The sequence below is a fragment of the Nuphar pumila genome, chromosome 7 (assembly GCF_984573655.1).
Source record: "Nuphar pumila chromosome 7, dmNupPumi1.hap1.1, whole genome shotgun sequence".
NCBI classification, from domain to species: Eukaryota; Viridiplantae; Streptophyta; class Magnoliopsida; order Nymphaeales; family Nymphaeaceae; genus Nuphar; species Nuphar pumila.
In genome coordinates this window covers 60213279-60238157 of record NC_143255.1, presented here as the reverse complement: position 1 = coordinate 60238157, position 24879 = coordinate 60213279, and the positions used below count along the sequence as shown (strand labels likewise).

General features: G+C 34.5%; 1 protein-coding gene across 2 annotated transcripts in view; it reads right to left on the bottom strand.

Moving 5' to 3' along the window:
- LOC149832353 (helicase-like transcription factor CHR28) overlaps nt 1-24879 on the bottom strand; it is a 77767-nt gene that overhangs the window by 21002 nt on the left and 31886 nt on the right. For both annotated transcript variants that reach the window (XM_090014470.1, XM_090014469.1), the window contains exons 11-12: nt 1145-1729; nt 778-987 (exon numbers count right to left, since the gene is read on the bottom strand). In XM_090014470.1, coding sequence (XP_089870596.1) covers nt 778-987; nt 1145-1729 — 795 coding nt within the window. The remainder of the gene's footprint in view (nt 1-777; nt 988-1144; nt 1730-24879) is intronic.

Sequence of the window (24879 nt, the reverse complement as noted above, 5' to 3'; positions counted from 1 at the left end):
GAGAAACAGGAAACCTGAACAGTTAGGCTATGAAAAGAAGGTTGTTCAGCAAACAGTGAAACAAAAATATGATAACGTGAAGAAATCCAAGTTTTTGGAAGCAAAATACGGTGGACTATGTAAGAAGGAAGAACAAGATGAACACGTTATTTTGAATGATTCGATTTGAAGACAGGAGAAATGATTTGAAGACAAGAAGAATGGGAAGAAGCTTTACCAGATGAAGGAAGAGATCCTTAAGCTTGGATCTGACGCTATGATACCATGATAGAAATCATGGTTCCCTATTTCATACACAAGAGCAAGCACCGAATGGGAGAGAGACGAGAGTTGCAGAATTCCCAATAGCCGACTGTGGTATTGGGCTTCCCATTAAATACATGCTGTTACAATTACTAGGGTACGAAAATACCCATCACACAACAAAGGTAATTTACAATATGCCTTTAATGAACATGTGCTTAAATATGTAATTAGATGAACTCTAATTGGGTTTGGATAAGATCCAAACCCAACAGTGAATACACGCTTCTTTTCAGAAGCAACCTCCAAAATGAAGTGCACAAAGAAAACAGAGAGAAAGAGAATTTCAGAGCACAAAAAAGACCATGAAAATAAGTGATCAAGATGCCCTTGAATTACAAATAAATATACACAGGGTCAACGAGCTAAAAGAAAACCATTACGCATCAGATAACAGAAAATATGCATGTCAATCAATTTCTAAAGAGATGTCAAGCAATCCCAAAAATACTACACACAAGGGAACCAGCATACCTGAAGAGCTAATATCCGGTCCTCAATAGTGTTTGCAATAGTCAATCGAGAAACAGTCACAGGACGAGTCTGCCCAATGCGATGTGCTCGGTCAATAGCTTGATCTTCAGTTGTTGGATTCCACCATAGATCGAGCAACACGATATGATTGGCCGCAACCATGTTTAGACCAAGATTTCCAGCCTTGAGTGACATAATCATGACAGTTACCTGAATAAATCTAATTAACTGAATATAACAATAAAGAAAAAAGGACTTTGATGAATAAAAAATAGACTTTGTTATTAATATGAAAAGGTACGGCTGCTGAATGATGACAATAAAATGGTATAAGAATTATGCAGTGATTCTATAACAGGCATCAGACCTCTGGAAGGGTGTTAAAATCTTTCACAGCTCTATCTCTAGCAGCCAAAGTCATTGTCCCATCAAGCCTCCTATACTGTATAGATGAGTTCTTTAATGAAATCTCTAGCAGATCGAGCATGCTGGTCCACTGGGAGAAAACAATAGCCTTCTCTGGAACTGAAACCTGTGTGGTGAACTTCATATTCAATTGTGCATGTGTGTTCAAGTCCGTGGAGCAACTCTTCACATCAGTGTCACAAGCAGAAACATAGACTTCATCACACCCTGCAGAACAAGTGTCGTTTTGTTGCAGCATTTTATTGAGTGATTGCAAAATCTCCAGTGTGGCCTTAATTTTTGACGAACTACACGCACTTGGTCCTACTTCAATTTCCTCTGACTTTCCAGAACCGACTGTGCTGTCACCATTAGAATGATCTGAAATACTTCTTAGAATAGATCTGGAAAAGATGGAGTCGATACCAATTGTTCTTCTGCAATCAGCTGAAGGGCAAAAATTCTCATCACCAGTCAGACGTTCAGATACACATTGGTTGCAAAAAATATGACCACAGATTGTAGTAACAGCATCCTCTGGTGGATCCTGAAACAGTGACAGCAAAATAAGGACTGACATCAAGTACTTATAGTGTTTTGCTCCAAATGTAAATACTGTATAGCAGATTCATACAAATCCTGCAGATGATATGAAAGGTGATGACATCCTGAAAGCAAATAAATATACAGCATAACTTAAGGTTAGTGATGTTCAACAATTAGCTTAAAAAATGCACACAATAAAAGCTGAAAAACAGAAAAAACATTCCATGAAAAGAAATCATAAAATGAGGAAAATTCAAATTGATCTCTTTGTTATTATCAAGGTCGCAAGTAGCATATTGTTTCCCGTATCATTTGAGCCAACAGTAACACTGTATCGTATCGTATTGTAAATTTTTAATAAAAAATTTCTAAAAATTAGTAAAAATTCTAAAAAAATCATCACATCAAATAACAATGAATTGCACAAAATACAACCAAAAAATCACATATGAAGCATTTATGTCTCTATGAGCTGCAAAAAGACATTATCATACATCAACTATCTCACAAGAACAATGCAAAATATTAAATACCTTGCAATTAAGAACATGCCACAAGACTCATACTTCCATGCTACATAAAAAAAATATTATGACAATAGTTGCACTTGCTGAGAACTCGGTTTTGATGTCACATAATATGATACACTGTCTCATTTGATTTTATATGATATGATAATATGTTCTCTTGAAATAATGTTATCTTATGACTGAATATGTTTTGCCTTAAATCTAACGAGTATTTGATGCAAGGATATCTCACCCAATAAGGATGGAGACTTCATGTTCAAGTACAACTATGGTGCAATCATACTCCTTGAAGAAAAAGCTTGATGAGTCATGCTTTCCTAAAGTTCAAATGAAGAGATCGGCTACCTCAAGATGAAGATTTTTTTTCTTCTTTAGAGTCATATGTAACAGAACCTTCAGGAACTTGCATATTGCATATTACATACTCATTCATAAACACTATATCATAAAAGTATACGATAGTTTCAAAAAGCTCCTTTTTGAAAACCAATAAGTGTACCTTCTTACAACCTTTTATGAAAAAGATATTTTGTCATATAATAATTGTACCTTTTTACAACCTTTTATGAAAAAGACATTTTGTCATTGTACCTTACACTATATACAAGACAACATGAAAAAAGGAATGTAGGAAAAAGACAAAAACATAACATCGACTACATGGAGAAAACAAATAAAATATGTTTTTGAAAAGACTCTAGTTTCCCTCTTTAAAGAAATATTTTTATAAGAAGAAGACAAAAACATAAAATCGACTACATAAGAAAAACAAATAAAATATGTTTTTCAAAAGACTCTAGTTATCTTCTTTAATGAAATGTTTCTTAATACAAGAAGAAGACAAAAACATAAATCGGCTACACATAAGAAAAACAAATAAAATATGTTTTTAAAAGGACTCTAGTTACCTTTTTTCATAACCATAGAATGTCGACTTACTTGAAGTCATCATTCTCTCTACAAAACATTAAATGCCTTCTGTAACATATCCTTGTTAAATATCCTTCTCAAAGAATGTCGACCTTCTTTTTTGGTCTTCATTCTCTCTGGAGACTTTGAAATACACAACATAAAGAAAACACTTGACATGACTATGTACAAATAAATATCTCAAAGCACTCATAGTACTTACACTCATTTAAAGTAAAGAAGTACTAATGTACCTCAAATCATTAATTAGAATAAAGACAAAACTACAACCCAACGTTCAATGTACTATTGTAAGAAATAGACTTTTTACATAAAATGTGTATTACCTAAAAAATTACAACGACTAGTGTACCCTCTATTTCACCTTTATGGAAAAAGGCATTCTCGAACTTCTCTAAAAGATGTTTTTGAAATGACCTAACATTTCACATTTCAAAAAAGTTACAATTCTAAAATGTAACGACTACTTTTTATAAGTTATATAAACACACACAAATAAACTATTCAAACAATGGAATGAAATAGACGTGTGAGCTTACAAAGAGAAAAATTTCTATTCGTGATTTGAAAAGAGAGCCTTGAAAAAGAAAGAGAAAAAGAAAAAGAACGAAAAGAGAAAAAGTCAAGTCCAGCTCTTTGACAAAGAGTATCCTCTGAGTGACAAACAGAACATTCTTAGAAACCTTCATTCGTGCATTCATATCATTCTGAAGGTTCTATAGGAAGTATTGTAACTCTGTTATTCACTGTATTCCTTCTTTGTTTAAAGAAGTAGACCTCTATGAAAGAGGGTGTTGCCCTTCTCTGTTGAGAGAAGAAGACCTCTTGGGAAGAAGGTGTGCCCCTTCTCTGTTGAGAGAAGAAGACCGTTTGGGAAGAGGGTGTTGTACTATTTATCCGGTAACTCAGATGTTATAGTGGAATCTCAAGTGGTTTGCATGGGGACTGGATGTAGGTCTGGATATTGACCGAACCAGTATAACTTCTGTGTTTTATGTGTTGTGCCTTATTGCTTAATTATTTTATTTTATCAATCATTATCATATTTCACTATTCACCCCCCTCTAGTGGAATTTCATTTGGTATCAGAGCAGGTTTGCTGGTTTCGATGTAACAAGTCTTCCAGCACAAATGGCATCTACCTCTTATACTCGTGATATTGAAGGTCAACACGCATCTCGTCCTCCTTTCTTCAATGGCTCAAACTATGGATATTGGAAGTGCAGGATTCGCTATCTTTCTCAAATCCATAGACTTTGCTGTATGGAAAATTGTTGAGCATCCATACACATCTACATCCGCAGACTATAACTTATGGTCTGATGAAGAAAAGAAAATGGCAAACCTAAATGCAAAGGCTATGAATGCCTTATATTGTGCCATTGATCAGAATGAATTCAACAGAATATCTATATGTGAATCTGCATATGACATTTGGCATTCTTTGGAGGTCATTCATGAAGGAACCAACAAAGTAAAAGAAGCCAAAATATCATCTCTTGTTAGAAAATATGAGTTGTTCAAAATGAACAAAGATGAACCCATCACAGAGATGTTTACCAGATTCACCAACATCACCAATGATCTGAAATCTCTGGGTATAACATATTCCCAGACTGAAAAGGTGAAGAAAATCTTGAGATCTCTCACAACTGATTGGGAGAAAAAGACTACTGCTATTGAAGAAGCTCAAGATTTATCCAAACTTACATTGGACGACTTAATAGGCAATCTTATGGCCTATGAAGTCCACATGAAAGAAAGAAGGGAATAAGAGCAACCAGTAAAGAAAACTCTAGCTTTCCTAGCCCTATCTGAGAATGAAGACTCAGATAAAGAATCAGAAATTGCGCTACTTACCAGAAAATTCCAACGCTTCATGAGAAGGAACCGGCTTCCAAACAGGCACAAGGAAAGAAAAGATCTTAAAGAAGATCCCATGTGCTTTCAGTGTAATAAGCCAGGCCACTTAAAACGTGATTGTCCCCTTCTCAAAAGAAAGTCCAAAACTGAGGAACCAAAGAAGAGGTTCTTCAAGAAAAAGGCTCTGCATGCTCAATGGGATGATTCAGAACCATCCACTAGTGAAGAGTCAAGTGATGATGAAGCCGAAACTGCAAATATGTGCTTCATGGCAAACAAAAATTCGGTAAGTGAAATCTCTGATTTTTCCTTTGAAGAACTTCTAGATGCTTTTCAAGAACTATTTGAAGAATCTAGAAAATTGAGTTTCAAAAATAAAGTTTTAAAATCTGAAAATTTAAAGCTTTCTCAAGAGAATGAAAAACTCAGCAGTGAAAATTTTGAGTTGAAAAAGAAAAATCTTTTGCTTATGTCTGAAATTTCTTCTACTAGCTCCAAAACTAAAAATATCAAATAGAGATTTCAGAGCTAAAAAGTAAAACTGAGAACCTCATGAAAACGGTTTTCAAGTTTACTAAAGGTAAAGAGAACTTGGATAAACTCTTATCCTCTTAGAAGGTCTCTTTTTACAAGAATGGTATTGGCTATTCTCATTTCAAAAAACCTTCTTGTATAAATCAAAAGATCACGTTTGTGAAAAGTTCATCTGAACCAAATAAGGAGTATTATAATGATAATCTTTTTAACTCCTCTAAAGAGATAGACAAACCCAAATCCAAATGGATATGGGTTCCAAAGTCTAACAAAAAAGGACCTGATTGGGTACCAAAAAGGAGATTTACTTAATGTTTTGCAGGCTCTAAAGAAGAAGAACAGATAGATACTAGATAGTGGATGTTCAAAGCACATGACAGGACATCCAGACCTTTTTGTTGTTCTTCATCATAAAGAAGGAGGAACCGTCACCTTTGGAGACAACAACAAAGGTTTGATAATTGGTATTGGAAATATTGGCAACATAGACAAACCTCTTATCAAAGACGTTCTCCTTGTTAAAGGCTTAAAACATAACCTACTAAGTATCAGTCAAATGTGTGACACAGGTTATAATGTTAGCTTTAATCATGATGCATGCCTCATAGCTGACACCAATGAAAACATCATCTTAAAAGGTATAAGAAAGAATAATATATATGAACTATACCTAGAAAACATCACAGAACATTGTCTCATAGCTAATAATGACACTCAACATCTATGGCACATGAGAATGGGTCATGTCAATTCTAAATACATGTCTAAACTAGCTAAAGATAAGTTAGTACGTGGGTTACCCAACATATCTTTTAAAAAGGATTATTTTTGTGATGCATGTCAATTAGGAAAATTGTCAAAATCTTCTTTCAAATCAAAAAATATCATTTCAAGTAAAAGACCTTTAGAGCTTCTCCACCTGGACCTTTTTGGTCCTTCTAGGGTAGCTAGCCTTAATCATAATAGATATGCTTTTGTCATTGTAGATGATTACTCAAGATTTACTTGGGTAATATTTTTGAAAAACAAAAGTGACACGTTTTGTCAGTTTGAAATCTTATGTAAAAAATTACAAAACGAAAAATCTTGTTCTATTGTTAAAATCCGTAGTGACCATGGAGGAGAATTTGAAAATGAACTCTTCGAAAATTTTTGTAACTTGCATGGTATTTCTCATAACTTTGCCTTTCCTAGAGCTGCACCTCAAAATGGTGTAGTAGAAAGAAAGAATAGAACCCTTCAAGAATCTGCCAAGACTATGCTCCAACACAATAATCTTGCAAAATCTTTTTGGGCAGAAGCTGTTAATATTGCATGCTACATAACAAATAGAGTTCTCATTAGACCCTTATTAAATAAAACTCCCTATGAACTATTCTATGACAGAACTCCAAGAATAGACTATTTCAAAGTCTTTGGATGTAAATGCTTTATCCTAAACACAAAAGATAGCCTGGATAAGTTTGATGCTAAATCTGTTGAAGGCATATTCTTAGGATATTCAAGTCATAGTAAAGCATACAGAGTTTTCAATAAGAGTCATAATACTATTGAAGAATCTATGCATGTTAGTTTTTGTGAATCTATTGATCAATCTGTTCATATACAAACTAATGATGATGATGTTGAAAGTACAGATTTATTTTTAGATAACACAGCTAAGTCTAATGAAGATGATCACCAAAGAACCTTTGTCGATATCAAAGATCATCCTCAAAAGCAGATTTTGAGAGAACTAACAAAGGGGGTTCAAACTAGAGCTCAGCTAGAACGGATTGCAAACATGGCATTCATTTCTCAACTTGAACCAAAGAAGATTGATGAAGCCATCATTAATGAGTTCTGGATGCTAGCCATGACTGAAGAACTGAATCAATTCCAAAGAAATGACGTTTGGGATCTTGTACCTAGACCAAAGGATCATCCAATCATTGGGACAAAATGGATCTTCAGAAACAAGCTAGACGAAACAGGTAATGTTATAAGAAACAAGGTCAGACTAGTAGCTCAAGGATACAACCAAGAGGAAGGTATTGACTTTGATGAAACATTTGCTCCTGTTGCTAGACTTGAATCTATTAGAATGCTCTTAGCATATGCAAGCTATATGGATTTCAAATTATTTCAAATGGATGTTAAAAGTGCTTTCTTAAATGGTTTTATAAATGAAGAAGTCTATGTAAAACAACCTCCAGGATTTGAAAATGAACAATACCCAGATCATGTTTTTAAACTCAAACGTGCTTTGTATGGTTTAAAACAAGCACCTCGTGCTTGGTACGAAAGACTTAAAACTTTTTTATTAAAAACTGGTTTTTCTGTTGGCAAAGCAGATTCTACACTATTTGTCAAAGTAGTGAATAATCATACCCTAATTGTTCAAATTTATGTCGACGACATCATCTTTGGATCTTCTAACAACACTCTCTGTGAAGATTTTTCTAAGTCCATGCAGAAGGAATTCGAAATGAGTATGATGGGAGAACTCACCTACTTTCTTGGACTGCATATTAAGCAAACCAAGGATGGAGTTTTCATCAACCAATCTAAGTATGCTCGTGAACTTCTGAAGAGGTTCAACATGAACTCAACTGCTTCAAAATCTACTCCTATGAGCACTACTACTGTGTTGGACAAAGATGAAGATGGTAAGTCTGTTGATACAAAGGTATACCGAGGTATGATAGGATCACTTCTTTATTTAACTGCTAGCCGTCCAGATATAATGTTCAGTGTTTGCTAGTGTGCTAGATTTCAGTCAAATCCAAAAGAATCACATCTTAAAGCTGTAAAAAGAATAATGAGATATTTAAAAGACAGTTGATTTTGGATTATTCTATTCAAAATCCTCTACATTTGATCTAATCTCATACAGCGATGCTGACTTTGCTGGAAGTAAATCTGACAGAAAAAGCACAAGTGGAACATGTCACATGCTAGGGCACTCACTAGTATCATGGTTCAGTAAGAAACAAAACTGTGTATCATTATCAACTACTGAAGCCGAATACATTGCTGCTAGCCTAGCCTGTACACAAGTCATCTGGATGAAACAAACTTTAAAAGATTTTGGTTTAAATTTTGAAAATACAACTATTTTCTGTGATAATACGAGTGCTATAAACCTATCTAAGAATCCTATTTTACACTCACGAACTAAGCACATTCAAATAAGACACCACTTCTTAAGAGAACAAGTCTTAAACAACATAATTAAACTAGAATTCATACCCACTAATCAACAGTTAGCAGACATATTCACTAAACCATTAAAACATGAAGACTTCACACGAATTAGAAGAGAACTAGGAATATGCAAACTAAGTGACTTATAAATTAATCACACTTATTATAATACTTATAAGTCTTGTTTAAATCTTATTTTAAATTGCTTTCCTTCTTATCGATTTTAGTTAGTCAAACTAAGTTTCCATATTCACGTATTCTTATAAGACACATTCTTTATGTCTTTCAACTTGTCATCTTTCAAGTACACATCCATTATAACTCCTTGTCCTATCTCCTTTCTCTCATATCCATAAAAACTAATTGTATTAAAAGCTATCATAACAATGTTCACATCACTCAACTCCTTTATTATTTTTGTCCTTTATGAAAACTTGTCTTACGATAAATTGTTTCACCTCTCTACTTAGTTTATGAGAACTTTTACTTTTTATTAGTTAGAATCGAATGACTCTTTTTGGTCCTTTTACCTTTTTTTTCTAAAAGATCTAGTTGCTATATTCTCACGTAAATTGCTTTTACTATATCATTTGATATATCATAGATTACGTACACTCTATTATCATCTCTCTCATATACAAATTGAGCCTCCATTCTTGTCAATTCTTGTTTAAAACTTAACCTTATTCTCTAATAGTAACTATGAACTTCCTCAAATCGAGCTTCTTTGAGAATATAAACAATAATTCATATCAATCATAACATTATGTCTTTCATCAATCATTTTTTATTACTTCTTTATCCTACACAAAAATCCATATATGTCATCTCATTTCTCTCTATGACAACTCACAATTATTACTCTTCACTCATAAATATTTCCTTGTCTCCTCATTTCATCTCTCGAATACTTTTTTATTATATATTTTTGAATCCGACTCCTCCATGTCTATTCTTATTTTTAATCTATCATTTATCAATTCTTATATACTTTTGACTCTTTCTCCTTTTTGTCTCATCATCTCTTTTACCACTAGTCAAAGTCAAAATGTGTCCTCATATCTACGTATACTCATAAAAATTACCAATATGAAAACACATTAATCATGAAACATTTTTTAAGACACTCTTTTCTTTAAAATGTCATATCTTTCAAAGTACACATCACATGATCACCCTATGACCTATTTCCATAAAAAAACTATTTCTATATTAAATAAGCAATCATGACCTTTCTTTCCATCCGTGACCTTGCCTCTCTCTTATTGTATATCTCTCTAAAATCGAGAACCTTTAAAGTCTTGTCTCCAAGCAAACCTTTATTTATTCTAACTCTACTTTATGTCATATCTAAATCAAGTAAATGTTGTCCTTTATCTTCTTTCTCTCATCTCTAGATATCCACATCATCTTTTTATGTCTTTAACTATCCATTCACGAATTTAGAATCCCTTCACATAGAGTAAAAAGTTGTTTGTTTTATTAGGCCATTATTTTCAAGATGAATCATTTTTTTTTATTCAACATGACACCCCATACTCTATTAATGGCTTCTCTCACTAGTCGATAAACTCATCCATAGTAAAATCTATATATTTCAATAACTATGTCCTCCTCAATCTAATATAATACACTATCCTCAAACATTGATTTGATTTGTCATTCACAAGTCTCTTAACTTACTACTCACGGATTTCCTTATTTGACTAAAATCTAAAAATTACTCACTTCCAATGTCATTCATTTCATATCAACAATTATTTTCTTCTTTCTATTTAATCAATTGGTTCATCTCTTACCATTCCATTCGAACTTTTCTATCCTTATACAAACTTTCTCTCGGTTCAAACTCGCTCTCCTTAGTTCTTTTTTTTACAAACTCTTGCAATGGCCTCTTCCTCCTCCACCAATGTGATCACCTCCGCAGATCTAAGGTACCCAGACCTTATTCACCACTTTCAGTACATTAGCACCTTGCCAATTCAAACTGGCAAACTAGTAAACTTCGACGCCTTCACATCCCTTGACCTCCATACCTCTCTTCAATATTTTGTTCCCATCTTAGGAATGACTAACTCCATGACCTACTATCCTCATCTCATCAAAATTTTCTACACCAACCTCTCTGTAGACCGTGACCACACCACCATTACATCCATGGTACATGGAAAACTCATCTCCTTCAATATCTCTCAACTAGGTTGCATTCTAAACCTTTCTTCCTATGGCATTGAGCTTCCTAACATAGTTCCGATAGATCGAACTGTGTTTAAGAAAGTCCTTCTCTCCACTCGCTGCACCCATTTCCCATGGCATACGAGCAATCTGAAACCTCATGCTCTAATACTCTCACACATCCTCTCATCCAACGTCTTTCCAAAGCTTCCTTCCAAGGGTTTCGTGGCAAACGAAATCTCCCTTCTCCTATATGCAATCTTCTGCAACTTTCCCATTAACTGGTTCAGTATCATTTTCAATAACATGATCAATTTTCGGACCTTCCACTCTCTTCCTTTCGGGTACTTCATCACCCATATCCTTCAGCACTTCCAGGTGCCTCTCCACCAAGACATCATTCACCGATTTGATCATGCATTCGATGACTCATACCTCCCTGAGGAAGGGTCCCCTCGAAATCACTCTGACGATGAAAGCACCAGTGAAGCTGATCCCCCAGCAAGCTCTGACCCCGACATCTTCTCTACCCTCGTCGACATCCAAAATACACAGGCTCAACTTCTCAGGAATCAAGCCTCTCTTCAACAGGCCTTTGACTCCTTGACAATGGGCCAAGATTCACGTCGCCGCCGCCGCAAGCTCAATACCACTGACTCTGACTAAAACTCATTTATCTGTAATAACTTTTATATATATTTGGTCTGTAATAACTTTCTTACTCTGATCCCTCCTTTTTGTCCATGACAAAGGGGGAGAAAACCTGTCTCCATATTAGAGAAATATTCTCTCTTTAAACATTATTTCACTTTTTTATCATATTATTATTTCTATGCATAATGTCTTTTTGACAGGGGGAGCATATTTTGTCATCATCAAAAAGGGGGAGAATGTTGAGAACTCGGTTTTGATGTCACATAATATGATACACTGTCTCATTTGATTTTATATGATATGATAATATGTTCTCTTGAAATAATGTTATCTTATGACTGAATATGTTTTGCCTTAAATCTAACGAGTATTTGATGCAAGGATATCTCACCCAATAAGGATGGAGACTTCCTGTTCAAGTACAACTATGGTGCAATCATACTCCTTGAAGAAAAAGCTTGATGAGTCATGCTTTCCTAAAGTTCAAATGAAGAGATCGGCTACCTCAAGATGAAGATTTTTTTTCTTCTTTAGAGTCATATGTAACAGAACCTTCAGGAACTTGCATATTGCATATTACATACTCATTCATAAACACTATATCATAAAAGTATACGATAGTTTCAAAAAGCTCCTTTTTGAAAACCAATAAGTGTACCTTCTTACAACCTTTTATGAAAAAGATATTTTGTCATATAATAATTGTACCTTTTTACAACCTTTTATGAAAAAGACATTTTGTCATTGTACCTTACACTATATACAAGACAACATGAAAAAAGGAATGTAGGAAAAAGACAAAAACATAACATCGACTACATGGAGAAAACAAATAAAATATGTTTTTGAAAAGACTCTAGTTTCCCTCTTTAAAGAAATATTTTTATAAGAAGAAGACAAAAACATAAAATCGACTACATAAGAAAAACAAATAAAATATGTTTTTCAAAAGACTCTAGTTATCTTCTTTAATGAAATGTTTCTTAATACAAGAAGAAGATAAAAACATAAATCGGCTACACATAAGAAAAACAAATAAAATATGTTTTTAAAAGGACTCTAGTTACCTTTTTTCATAACCATAGAATGTCGACTTACTTGAAGTCATCATTCTCTCTACAAAGCATTAAATGCCTTCTGTAACATATCCTTGTTAAATATCCTTCTCAAAGAATGTCGACCTTCTTTTTTGGTCTTCATTCTCTCTGGAGACTTTGAAATACACAACATAAAGAAAACACTTGACATGACTATGTACAAATAAATATCTCAAAGCACTCATAGTACTTACACTCATTTAAAGTAAAGAAGTACTAATGTACCTCAAATCATTAATTAGAATAAAGATAAAACTACAACCCAACGTTCAATGTACTATTGTAAGAAATAGACTTTTTACATAAAATGTGTATTACCTAAAAAATTACAACGACTAGTGTACCCTTTATTTCACCTTTATGGAAAAAGGCATTCTCGAACTTCTCTAAAAGATGTTTTTGAAATGACCTAACATTTCAAATTTCAAAAAAGTTACAATTCCAAAATGTAACGACTACTTTTTATAAGCTATATAAACACACACAAATAAACTATTCAAACAATGGAATGAAATAGACGTGTGAGCTTACAAAGAGAAAAATTTCTATTCGTGATTTGAAAAGAGAGCCTTGAAAAAGAAAGAGAAAAAGAAAAAGAACGAAAAGAGAAAAAGTCAAGTCCAGCTCTTTGACAAAGAGTATCCTCTGAGTGACAAACAGAACATTCTTAGAATCCTTCATTCGTGCATTCATATCATTCTGAAGGTTCTATAGGAAGTATTGTAACTCTGTTATTCACTGTATTCCTTATTTGTTTAAAGAAGTAGACCTTTGTGAAAGAGGGTGTTGCCCTTCTCTGTTGAGAGAAGAAGACCTCTTGGGAAGAGGGTGTGCCCCTTCTCTGTTGAGAGAAGAAGACCTCTTGAGAAGAGGGTGTTGTACTATTTATCCGGTAACTCGGATGTTATAGTGGAATCTCAAGTGGTTTGCTTGGGGACTGGATGTAGGTCTGGATATTGACCGAACCAGTATAACTTCTGTGTTTTATGTGTTGTGCCTTATTGCTTAATTATTTTATTTTATCAATCATTATCATATTTCACTATTCACCCCCCCTCTAGTGGAATTTCAGCACTTGATTTTCAATCGTCTTTCACTCGTTACTTGAGTGCCTCATTGCTATGCTGGATCATCTGATGTCATCTTTGTTGAAGTGTGGAGCCTGATTTCTACCTTGATATAAATCTTTAATTTCCGCAAAAAATTTTAGAGAGTAGCTTTGTAATTTTACTCATAATAAAGATTTTTTTTTACCTTAACCTATTTTCTTGAGTGGAAAAATAATATAAATGCATTTTTTTATCTTAACCCACTTCTTTGGGTGAAAAAAGAGTGAAAATGCACTTCTAATGGCCTCTAGACAAATGAAGAAGTTGGCCCTCAAAAGGTATTTAAGACTCAAAAAAAATAAAAATAAAAAAATTGCCTTTTTAAAGTGCGCCAAAGGTGTATAGTACGATACGCCTTATATCGTACGATATAGGTGTATTGTACGATACACCTGATACGAGTATGATACACACTCATATCGCAATACGAGTGTGTATCGTACCGTAAACCCCAAAAGTAATGATATGTATTGTACGATACGACATGATACAGACAACCTTGGTTATTATACGAAGAGTGGTTTCAATTAACCGAAAGACATGTCCATGACAAGACAATCATGGGCCTGTTACCAACATGTTCCCAAGGCTAATAAAATAAGTAAGATATAACAAACTGACCCTACAAAATTGTGTTTAATCTGTTCGTGGAAAATGCAGGTAGCCTTATCAGCCACATGTATTCCACACCGCCAGGTAAAGAACCTGTAATGAAATAACACAAAAATACAAGATATATCAATGGGCACTAAGGCCAAGTACACACCACTATGGGAAATTACACAAGCCACTAAGGGCAAAGAACAAAGGCCCTAAGGCACAAGAGTGCGATTAAGACATAACATATACAAAATATTAATTTTTATTAATAAAAATGGCTTTAAAAAGCACACATATCAATGGGCTAGACCCATATATATATATATATATATATATATATATATATATATATATATATATATATACAAAATGGGAGACCAAAAGAGAGAAACAATAGCCATTAGGCATTCCTAACAACTAGTCTAACTAGCTCTACTAGCTCTTAGACTAGCCGTTAGACAGGCATAACAGCTACATTTCTAACAGCTACTTCAAATAAAATAAAAAGGAAAAATAAAAATTACATTTTTAATAATATATATTATATAATATACGTACACAAAGTATATCCATACATAACTACGTACACACACAATGTTGTAAGTATTGTACCGTATCGTTACTATGGGAAATAATGATACAATACACACTTGTATGATACGAGTGTATCGTATGTACGGTACGATATAACTTTGTATCGTACCATACACCTTCGACGCACTTTAAAAAGGGCCGAATCATAATTTTTTCTTTTTGGGTTTTAAAGACCTCTTGAGGGTCGACTCTCACATTTGTGTAGAGGTCATTCGAGGGGTATCCACACACCCTAGGAGTTGTGAGAGCGATTTGGGGATCGATCAGTGAGCAAGGGATAGGGCTTTTAGGGTTTTCTCAATAGTGCATTTCCATCACTTTTTCACTCAAGAAAGTAGGTTAAGGTAAAAAAAATCCTTATCCTTTGCTTCTTATTGAGTTTTTTTGGAAAAAGATGGCATCAAATGATCTGACATAACAATAGGGCACTCAAGTAATGAGTGAAAACCGATTGAAAATCGAGTGTAACTATTACCTGTAAAATTGTCCTCAATGAGACAATACGCATACAAGCACTAAACCCTCACAAGAGATGTGCACAAAGGCACTCAAAGAACACTTGCACTAATATGCACAAAGGCATAAAACAATATGAACATGCATGAAGGCATGAAATGCCACAATATATTAGAAAAATAAGAAAACTCAAGCTCAGAAGCTTTAACAAAATACAAGGGGAAGTCCCCTATTTATACACCACAAGAGGAGCCATCTAGGGGGCTCTCAAAGGAGTTGTTGGGAGCCCCCAACGGTACCGTTGGAGGCTCCCCAATGACTCTTTGGGGAGCCTTCCTAGGTGGCACAAACCACGAAAAAGAAAAAGAAAAGAATAAAAAAAATACAATCATATTCCAAATGGAATATGCGTAAAATACGAAATTATAGAAATACCCTTTTCGGGTAATAAGGAGAAAAAAGACACACACGCGCGTGCGCGCGCGCACACACACACACGTACAAATGACGAAATTAAGGATTACATTTTAACACCCTCCCTCAAACTTACGGTGCGATAACCACAAGTTTGCCAAGAAGAAAATTAAATCTAATCGAACAAAGAGCCTTAGTGAAGAAATCAGCCAGTTGGTACTCAGACGTCACATATGGAAGATTAATGACCTTCTTTAAATATTCTTCCCCAACATAGTGACAATCCATTTATATATGCTTTGTGCGTTCATGAAAAGTATGATTCTTGGCAATATATATTGCACTTTTGTTGTTGCAGCATAACTTTATTGGCTCTTTAATATAGATTACCATGTCTTCGAGAAAACGCTAAATCCATACAATTTTCATGGTTGTGGATGTCATGGCTCGATATTCAGCTTCGGTGGAGGACAAAGAGACCTTTTGTTGCTTCTTGCACCTCCAAGAAATCAACGATTCACCTAAGAAAACACAGAAACCTGTGGTGGAGTGACAGTTATTTGGGTCACCTCCCCAATCAGAATCAGTATAGGTAATTAACTTTAATTCAGAAGATGAAAACAAAAATACTCCCTTATTTGCAGTTCCCTTTAAATATCTGATGATGCGAAGAACGACACTCATGTGAACCGTTGTGGGAGCATGTTGAAATTGACTGGCAATATGGATCGCATGTGACAAATCAGGTTGAGTGATGCTAAGATACATTAGCGAGTCTACCAGTTGTCTGTAAGGAGTAGGATCGGTTAGAGGAATTCTGTCATCGATCTTTATTTTTGAGCCCACTATTTCAGGAGTTTCGCAAATTTTGTCATCTGAGATTCCTGACCTGTCAATAATCTCACAAGCCAGTTTAGTTTGAGATAGAAAATAACCACGTTGGGAGTAAGCAACCTCAATTCCTAGAAAATATGTCAGGAACCCTAAGTCTGACATTTCAAATTTCGAAGTCAAGACAAAATTGATATCCTTGACTCCTTTGACATCATCACCTGTTATTAACATATCATCAACATATAACAGTAATATCACAATACCTGCATTGGATTTTCTAATAAATAATGCAGTGTCTCTGTAACAGGAAGAGAATCCATTTTCTAACATAACATTTTTAAATCTGTCATATCAGGCTTTGGGTGCCTGTTTCAAACCATAGAGAGCTTTCCGAAGACTGAGAACTTTTGTAACACCCCGAAATTTTAACCCAAAATTTGAAGATTTTTTTTTAGAGAAACAAGAAATAAAATAAGGTTAATCATTTCGAGACATTACGGTGGAGAGAAACCCAAGACATTTATTTCATTTCAATATTAATGAAAATCATCAGAGTTTTAAATGATATGAACAGTTAAAATTTACAATAAACTCAAGGGATCCCTGGAACAATAAATCCAAAAATCTCGATCCGATGTCTCATCCCGCAGCCGCTCATAATTCTTTACCTGAAAAATAGTAAATTGATTGGAATTTGACTACCACGTCTAAGTAGAAATTAATGTAAATTTGGCAAATATATTAAGTAACAAGTATGCAAGGGATTTGTTTAATTACAGACAATAAAACATAGCATGAGAATATGAACATTACTAAACTACTGCACATTGTTAATTTAAGTTTCTAGCTAGAATATAAGAACACTATCAAGCCCAAATCAACCATTGCAGGAGTACAGAATTCTTCTCATGATAAGGTAATATCATTTGCAGCATTTAAATATATCATGGCCACCGATTCCATTGAATGCTTAAAAGTAAGTGAAGCAGACTATGCGACAACTGTAACAGACATATACATAAGCAAGTAAAGCGAATTGTGCAACAGCAGCAACATGCATCTCAGTCATGTGACAACCACAATATGAATTCCATTATCTCATATATACACCTTTCAGTATTTCATTTCATCACAAGCTCAGAACATGATGGAAGAATATAAGAATGTCTCCCTAATAATTTCAATCACTGTAATACTTAAAATATTCTAATTGATGTTTATCTTTTCTTATCCCGCGGGTACACACGGGCCAAGGCAACCATCACAGAAGAGAACGTTCGGGGGTATATTATTCAAAGTTGTTTTATTAACCCGAACATTCTAACTGTGACTGAAATCCCAAGGGAGCGGCCAGTGACCGAGAGAAACTCCCAAAGGCCAAAACCAAAACAGGATGCATCCATTTGGTTGTGTACATAAAGTTATAGCCAAGGCTCAATGTACTCACCACTTATAACACATATACCATTCAAGTTATATAGTAATGGGAAATCTCCATTATAACTAACCAGATATATATGTAGATATTGTCCTGCATATGGATAGGCATATACTTGTACAACCTAACAGGTTGACAGGTGTGTACAGGTTATTGTTCTACCGAAGCTAAAAAGAATTATCTATCAATCAATCAGTATGTGCATGCTTCTATTCTAAACCACGCAGTAATCTGGGCATAACAATTTTAGAATATGCAGTTATCTGTGCCTGAGAAAAATCAGGACATACAAAACACCTGGACATGTAGGCTCCAGTGCAGTGGCATGTTCAGTAAAATATGTCACTAGTTGAGTGGTTACTAACAAAAATAAAATCAACTCAGCTACAGGAGATTCAAACGCTCATTGGCTGTCTTCAGAACCAATTGCATATCGAGTTATTGAAAAAGAATGCAGAGCATACAAGCATGCTAACCTGTGCCACTAATTATTCATAACTCAACTATGTATGTATAGTAACAATTAGAGTTCTCAACATGGAATTAGTATATGTATGTCCTGTACATGCTTATACACTGACTGGACAGTTTCGCAAGAAACAGAAATAATTTTGTCTTTCGGTCTCAGCCCCACAGTTCTGATTAAGTGCATACATCATCGATTATAAATTAGTTAACGAACTTACCAAGCATTGTTTTATTTCCAATCACAACACATATTCTCAAAAACATACAAATCATGTTTTTCTTTTAGCAGGGAATAATTAGTAACAGTTCAATGTTTGATATCCCTTAAAGCAAGATTTTCAGAACCTAAAAAGGAAAAACGAAAGTCATCAAACACAATCCACCTATTAAGGTCACATAACACTGTAGCTAAAACTAATACTTTCAGAAGTTAGCAATACTGGAAAATTAACATTTTATGAAGCCACACTCTTACACGCATATACTTGAATTAAATTACTCACATAACTGATTGAACAAAGGCCTCTTGTATCGAATTAAAAGAAACACTAATTAGACTTTTACAGCAAGTATTACCCATTGATTACACAACATCCTATACATATGACATAGTTGAATAAAAGAAATGGGCCTGAATCTTCATTGAGCAACCCAAAAACCCAATTCCTTCCTAGTCACTTGAACATATTAAGATGAATCCAACCTGGATGATAGTTAAACATGATCTTATGCAACAATCGTGTATGAGTGCGCAAAGATAAACTGGGACAATAGAAAATCCTATATGGATTTTTGGTAGCTTAAACCCCAAATCCCCTTTCCTTTTTTATTAGGGTTTCACGGCAACCCAAAAACCCCAATTTTGTTCGAGTTGGGAGTTACGGCAAATCCAAAGAATGCTTGAAACTTAGTAAATATACGTAATCACAGTAAAACCTACCTCTTTCCAGCGTGATGGTGGTTGATGCTGCGAGAGGGAGGTTTCACCGGCGTTCACGGCTCTACTACCGAGCACGATCGAGAGGAACAGGGAGACGAGAGGAGAGGCAGGTTCGGCTATCGTGCAAGGTCGCCGGCAGCATTGACCGGCGTCGGCGATGGTCGAGGTTGCTGCACACAGGTAGACAGAGAGAAAATAAAGAAATAGGGAGGTAGAGAGTGCAGGAGGAGAAGGAAGACTGAGAGAGAGGGTTCGGCTAAATGGGAGAGGAAGAGCGCAGGGGGAGATGCAGAGGGTGTCGGTTGGCCTTGCTGGCGCGTGCAAAAACGAGAGGGAGATGGGAGGAAGAGACTCAGGAGGGGGATTTTGTAGGATGGTGGCCCCCGAAACGGAAGGAGGTGGTTACCTCCTTCACTCCCCTCGGTTGCGCATTTGCATTCCCCATCCACCCCTCATGACGAGTTAGGGTTCAAAAATGAACCCTAACACTTGATTTATCGGGTAGGGGCCCTTTTTTTTTCGTATGCGGGGCGGGGCTTGGGTCCGAGTCCAAGACCCGAGATCCAACCAAGAGTTGGATCTGCGACCCACCTATGGTGCGAATCCACAGCTTGCCCGAAATATGGATCCGCATGTTGGATCCAGATGGATCCAACTGTGGATCCATTTATTAACTTGGGTATATATATATATAAGTTATGTTTATTATTATTTTATTTTATTTTTATGATATTATACATAAATATGGACCCTTTATGGATCCTGAATCTGAAACTTTTCTCTCTATTACACTATTGAAACTATGGATCCAAAAGATATAATTTGGATCCAAACCTTCAGTAGATGAATATGGCTCCAAAATAAACTAGTATGGATCTTGTATAAAGTTTTCTCCTTTAAGATCTGATTATAAATTCGCAGATCCACCTAATAAGTTTTGGATCCATTATCAAATCTAACCATGATATCGAGATTCCAATATCAAGGATCTGAACCAAAAATAAAATCTACTATTAGGTATTTGTCTGGATCCAATGATCGAAGATCCAAATAATACTTTAAGGATCGAAAATCCGAGCAGGGCATTCAAGATCCCATTAGATATAAAAAAATCAAACAATGATAGTATCCATGTAGCAGCTTTTGAATATGAAATTCACGTTTATTTATCTGATAAAATTCACGGTTATTACAACTTTATCTTTAGGAACTTTCATACCTGGTGGGGTATTCATATAAACTTCTTCATTAAGATCACCATTTAAAAAAACATTTTTAACATCCATTTGAAAAATGTTTCATTTTTTAATAGACGCAATAGTGATGAGACATCTGACTGGAACCATCCGTGTTACGGGTGCAAATGCCTCTTCATAATCAATTCCATATTCTTGACCATACCCTTTTGCGACTAAGCGAGCTTTATACCTCTCCAGATATCCATCACTCTTAGTCTTAACCAGTGTAATAAAAAATGTGCCTTAAGGCGCAAAAGGCACGTCACACCTTGAGGCGTGGTCCTCTATGCCTTAAGACGCAAGCCTGAGGAGCAATTTTTTTTTACAAGACTTTTGAGACAATCAAAAATATTTTTGTAGGTTCATCTCATATATTTCCCAGTTATTTCAGTTATGTAATAAGTTTCTTAGTATATTACTATATTTTAACCTTTGTTGGTTAATCTCGTATATTTTTCAGCTATTTCAGTCATGTAATTAGTTTCTTAATATATTTTAACTTTTGTTGGTTAATCTCATATATATTTTCAGTTATGTAATCAGTTTTTTAGTTACTTTTATACGTTAATCTCATATTTTTTAGAATAATATCATATATTTTAACTTTTGTAGGTTAATCTCATATATTTTTCAGTTATTTCAGTTATGTAATCAATTTTTTAGTATATTTTAACTTTTGTTGGTTAATCTCATATATTTTCCAGTTATATAATCATTTTTTTAGTTACTTTTATATGTTAATCTCATATTTTTTAGAATAATCTCATATATTTTAACTTTTGTTGGTTAATCTCATATATTTTCAGTTATTTCAGTTATGTAATAAGTTTCTTAGTATATTTTAACTTTTTTTGGTTAATCTCATATATTTTTCAATTATATAATCAGTTTTTAGTTATCTTTATATGTTAATCTCATATTTTTAGTACTTATTTGAGATTTTCTATTTCTTATTGGTTGTTATTTCATCAATAAAGAATTTCTTTATTTATTTGCACTTTTAGATATTTTTTTATAATTTTTTAAATTTTTTTAGGCTTACGCTTTACGCCTCAAGGCAGCCTCGCCTTGGTTTTTGGTGGAGCTCCTCGCTACGCCTCAATGCTTTTCAAACACTGGTCTTAACTTTAAACACCCAACGACAACTTATAGTTTTCTTTCCATAAGGTAGAGTTTGAAATTCCCATGTGTTAGCTTTCCTAAGAGCTTTGATTTCGTTTTTCATAGCTTTTTGCCATTCAACACAGTTTTTGGCTTCCTCAAAATTTCTTGGTTCAAAATAAGAATGAATGGCACTAAGACAAACTCTATATTTAGGTGAAAAAGAGTCAAAAGAAACAAATCTTGTTGGAGGCTTCCTAGGAATAGAATCATTATATTGCTCAATTGCACTTCTAAAAGTATTTTTATCTCTATGCGAATAGGTTATTGGGTCATTTGTTGTTCTGTCTTCTTGAGTACTAGGTGAGTTGAAGTCATTAATATCATTATCATTATCATTATCATTATCATTATCATTATCATTATCATTATCATTATCATTATCATTATCATTATCTTTCATCATCACTAGAGATATCATCATTACTAGATAATAGGTCAAATAAGAAAGAATAGTCAACATTTTCGTGATGAGAATCATTCTTTTCAAAACCACTCATTTTTTAAAAACGTCATATTTCTTGAAAATATAACTTATCATTTTTAAAATTGTAACAACGAAAACCTTTTTGAGTCTCGAAATATCCAAGAAAGGCACAGGGAATAGCTTTAGGTGAAAGTTTGTCATTCTTATCTGTAACAAAACATTTGCAACCAAAAAATCATAATATATTATAATCTGGTTCCCTTTTATATAGTGTTTCAAAAGAAGAGATTTTACCCAAATTTCTAGATGGTAAACAATTAATAAGATAGACAGATGCAAGAGCTGCTTCATCCCAAAAGTTTTTTGGAATATTTTGAGTTGTAAGAAGAGTTCGAGTGGTTTAAATGATATGCCTATGTTTTCTTTCGACCAACCCATTTTGTTGAAGAGTTTTAGGACATGACATTTGATGAACAATACCTCTATCTTCAAGATACTTCTTGAATTCATTTGAGAGATACTCTCCTCCAGAATCAGTTCTAAATATCTTTAAGTCACTATTAAACTGATTTTTTATCATAACATGATATGCTTTAAAGCATGAAAAAACTTCGTGCTTATGTCTAAGAAAATATATCCGAGTGCCTAAAAAAATCATCCACAAAAATCACATAATAGGCAAACCCTCCTTTTGAAACTATAGGTGTCGATCCCCAAACATTTGAAAAAACAATTTTGAAAGGTTTAGAAGTAAACACGGATCTTTGTTCAAAAGGGATACTTCCCATTTTTCCAAGAATGGGATCATTACAAGAGAGTGTATCTTTACAAAAAATTTTAGCAAAATGTAAATAAGATAACTTGGTGATATTGGGATGACCAAGTCTTTTGGGACAAACATTTATATCTTTATGTTGGGCAACATTACAAAAAGAATTTTTAGGAACTTAAAGAGAGTCCATATAATATAAGTCTCCCTTCCTAGAACCTTCCCCAATCAATTTCCTAGACCAGCGATCTTATATTAAACATTTATCAGAGGAAAATTTAATATCACATCCATGGTCCGAGAGTTGAGAAACAGAGAGAAGGTTTAAGTTTAATTTTGGTATAAATCTAATTTTTGGGAATGAAAAAGTTTTGAGTTTCAAAATTCCCAACTCCTTTAATTTCAAGAGAAGTCCCATCCGCATTAGAAACAAAAGATGGAGAACTATTTTTTGAATATTCGAAAAGAGAATACATGTTTGGGGACATATGAAAAGACGCACCCGAATCCAAAACCCAAGAAGTTTTACCTAGAGGAGAGAAGGAAGACACAGTGGCTCCTGAGATGGCTCCTTTGAGAAGAGCTTAAAGAGCCTCCAACACCTCCTTTTGCGGCTGAGAAGTGGTGGTCATGGCTAACAACTTCTTTCACTTGGGACAAACGGGTTTGATATGCCCCGGTTCTTTACAAAAATGGCAACTAATTTTGCTATAGTCCTTTTTTCCACCTTGTCCACCATTTCCTCCTTGATTTTGATTTTTAAAATGAAAGAGACGATAGGTTCTTAGATTGTTTCTGGGTCTAGACACCGCATTGACCCCATCGTTGTCTTCGGAATTGGATGGAACCGCAAGCACATTAGATCCTTGCTTACTTATACCGATACGGGTTTCTTCCCCACTTAATTTGGTGAGAACAGCCTCAAGCGAAGGAGTGAAAGAAGACAAAAGAGAAGACCTTATTTGCTCAAATTCGGGCCTTAGCCCATTCAAAAAATTGAGGAATCGATCTTCTTCTAATTGTTTGTGACGAAGTTCAATCGCCTCTCCACTCCATTTTGGTTCGAGCATAGCAAGCGCATCCCAAATGGAAGAAAGTTCGGCGAAATATTCCCTAATGGTCATTTCGCCTTAAAGAAGAGTTAGGGCCTTCTTTTGAAGATAATATTTATGGGACAAGTCCCTAGAAGTATACATTTTCTCAAGATATTCCCATGCTTGAGAAACCTTTTTAAATTTTATAATATTCGCGTTGATTTTGGTCTCAACGAAAGAAAAAATCCAAGACAATATTTTGAAATTCTTCATTTTTCATTCATCATGCTTTTTCGAATATTCCTCAAGGGCTTTGGTTCTTTCCTCCCTTCAAGGATCTTAATTTCACCTTTCTCCATCAAGGTGATTTTTTGTTCCGGTTCCGGAATTGTGCCTTACACATACCCCCAAAGACTTGTCCCTTTTATGTGAGCCTTCATGTTTCCGGCCTAAACATGATAGTTGGAACCATTGAGTTTAAATCCAAGAGAGAAATGACTCTTTTTCACCCCTTAGAGAGGAAAGATAAAAGAAATACGTACCGCAATAAGATTTTTAAGTCTTACTTGTCGTAAGGCCCTTCTAAAATAACGAAGGAAAAGAAGCCCCCACTTTAATCTTCAAGAGGTCAAAGGCACGTTTTTCGAGGCACTCAAAAAACAAAGAAGCACGCAATCTTCAATCTTTAACCAAGCTCTGA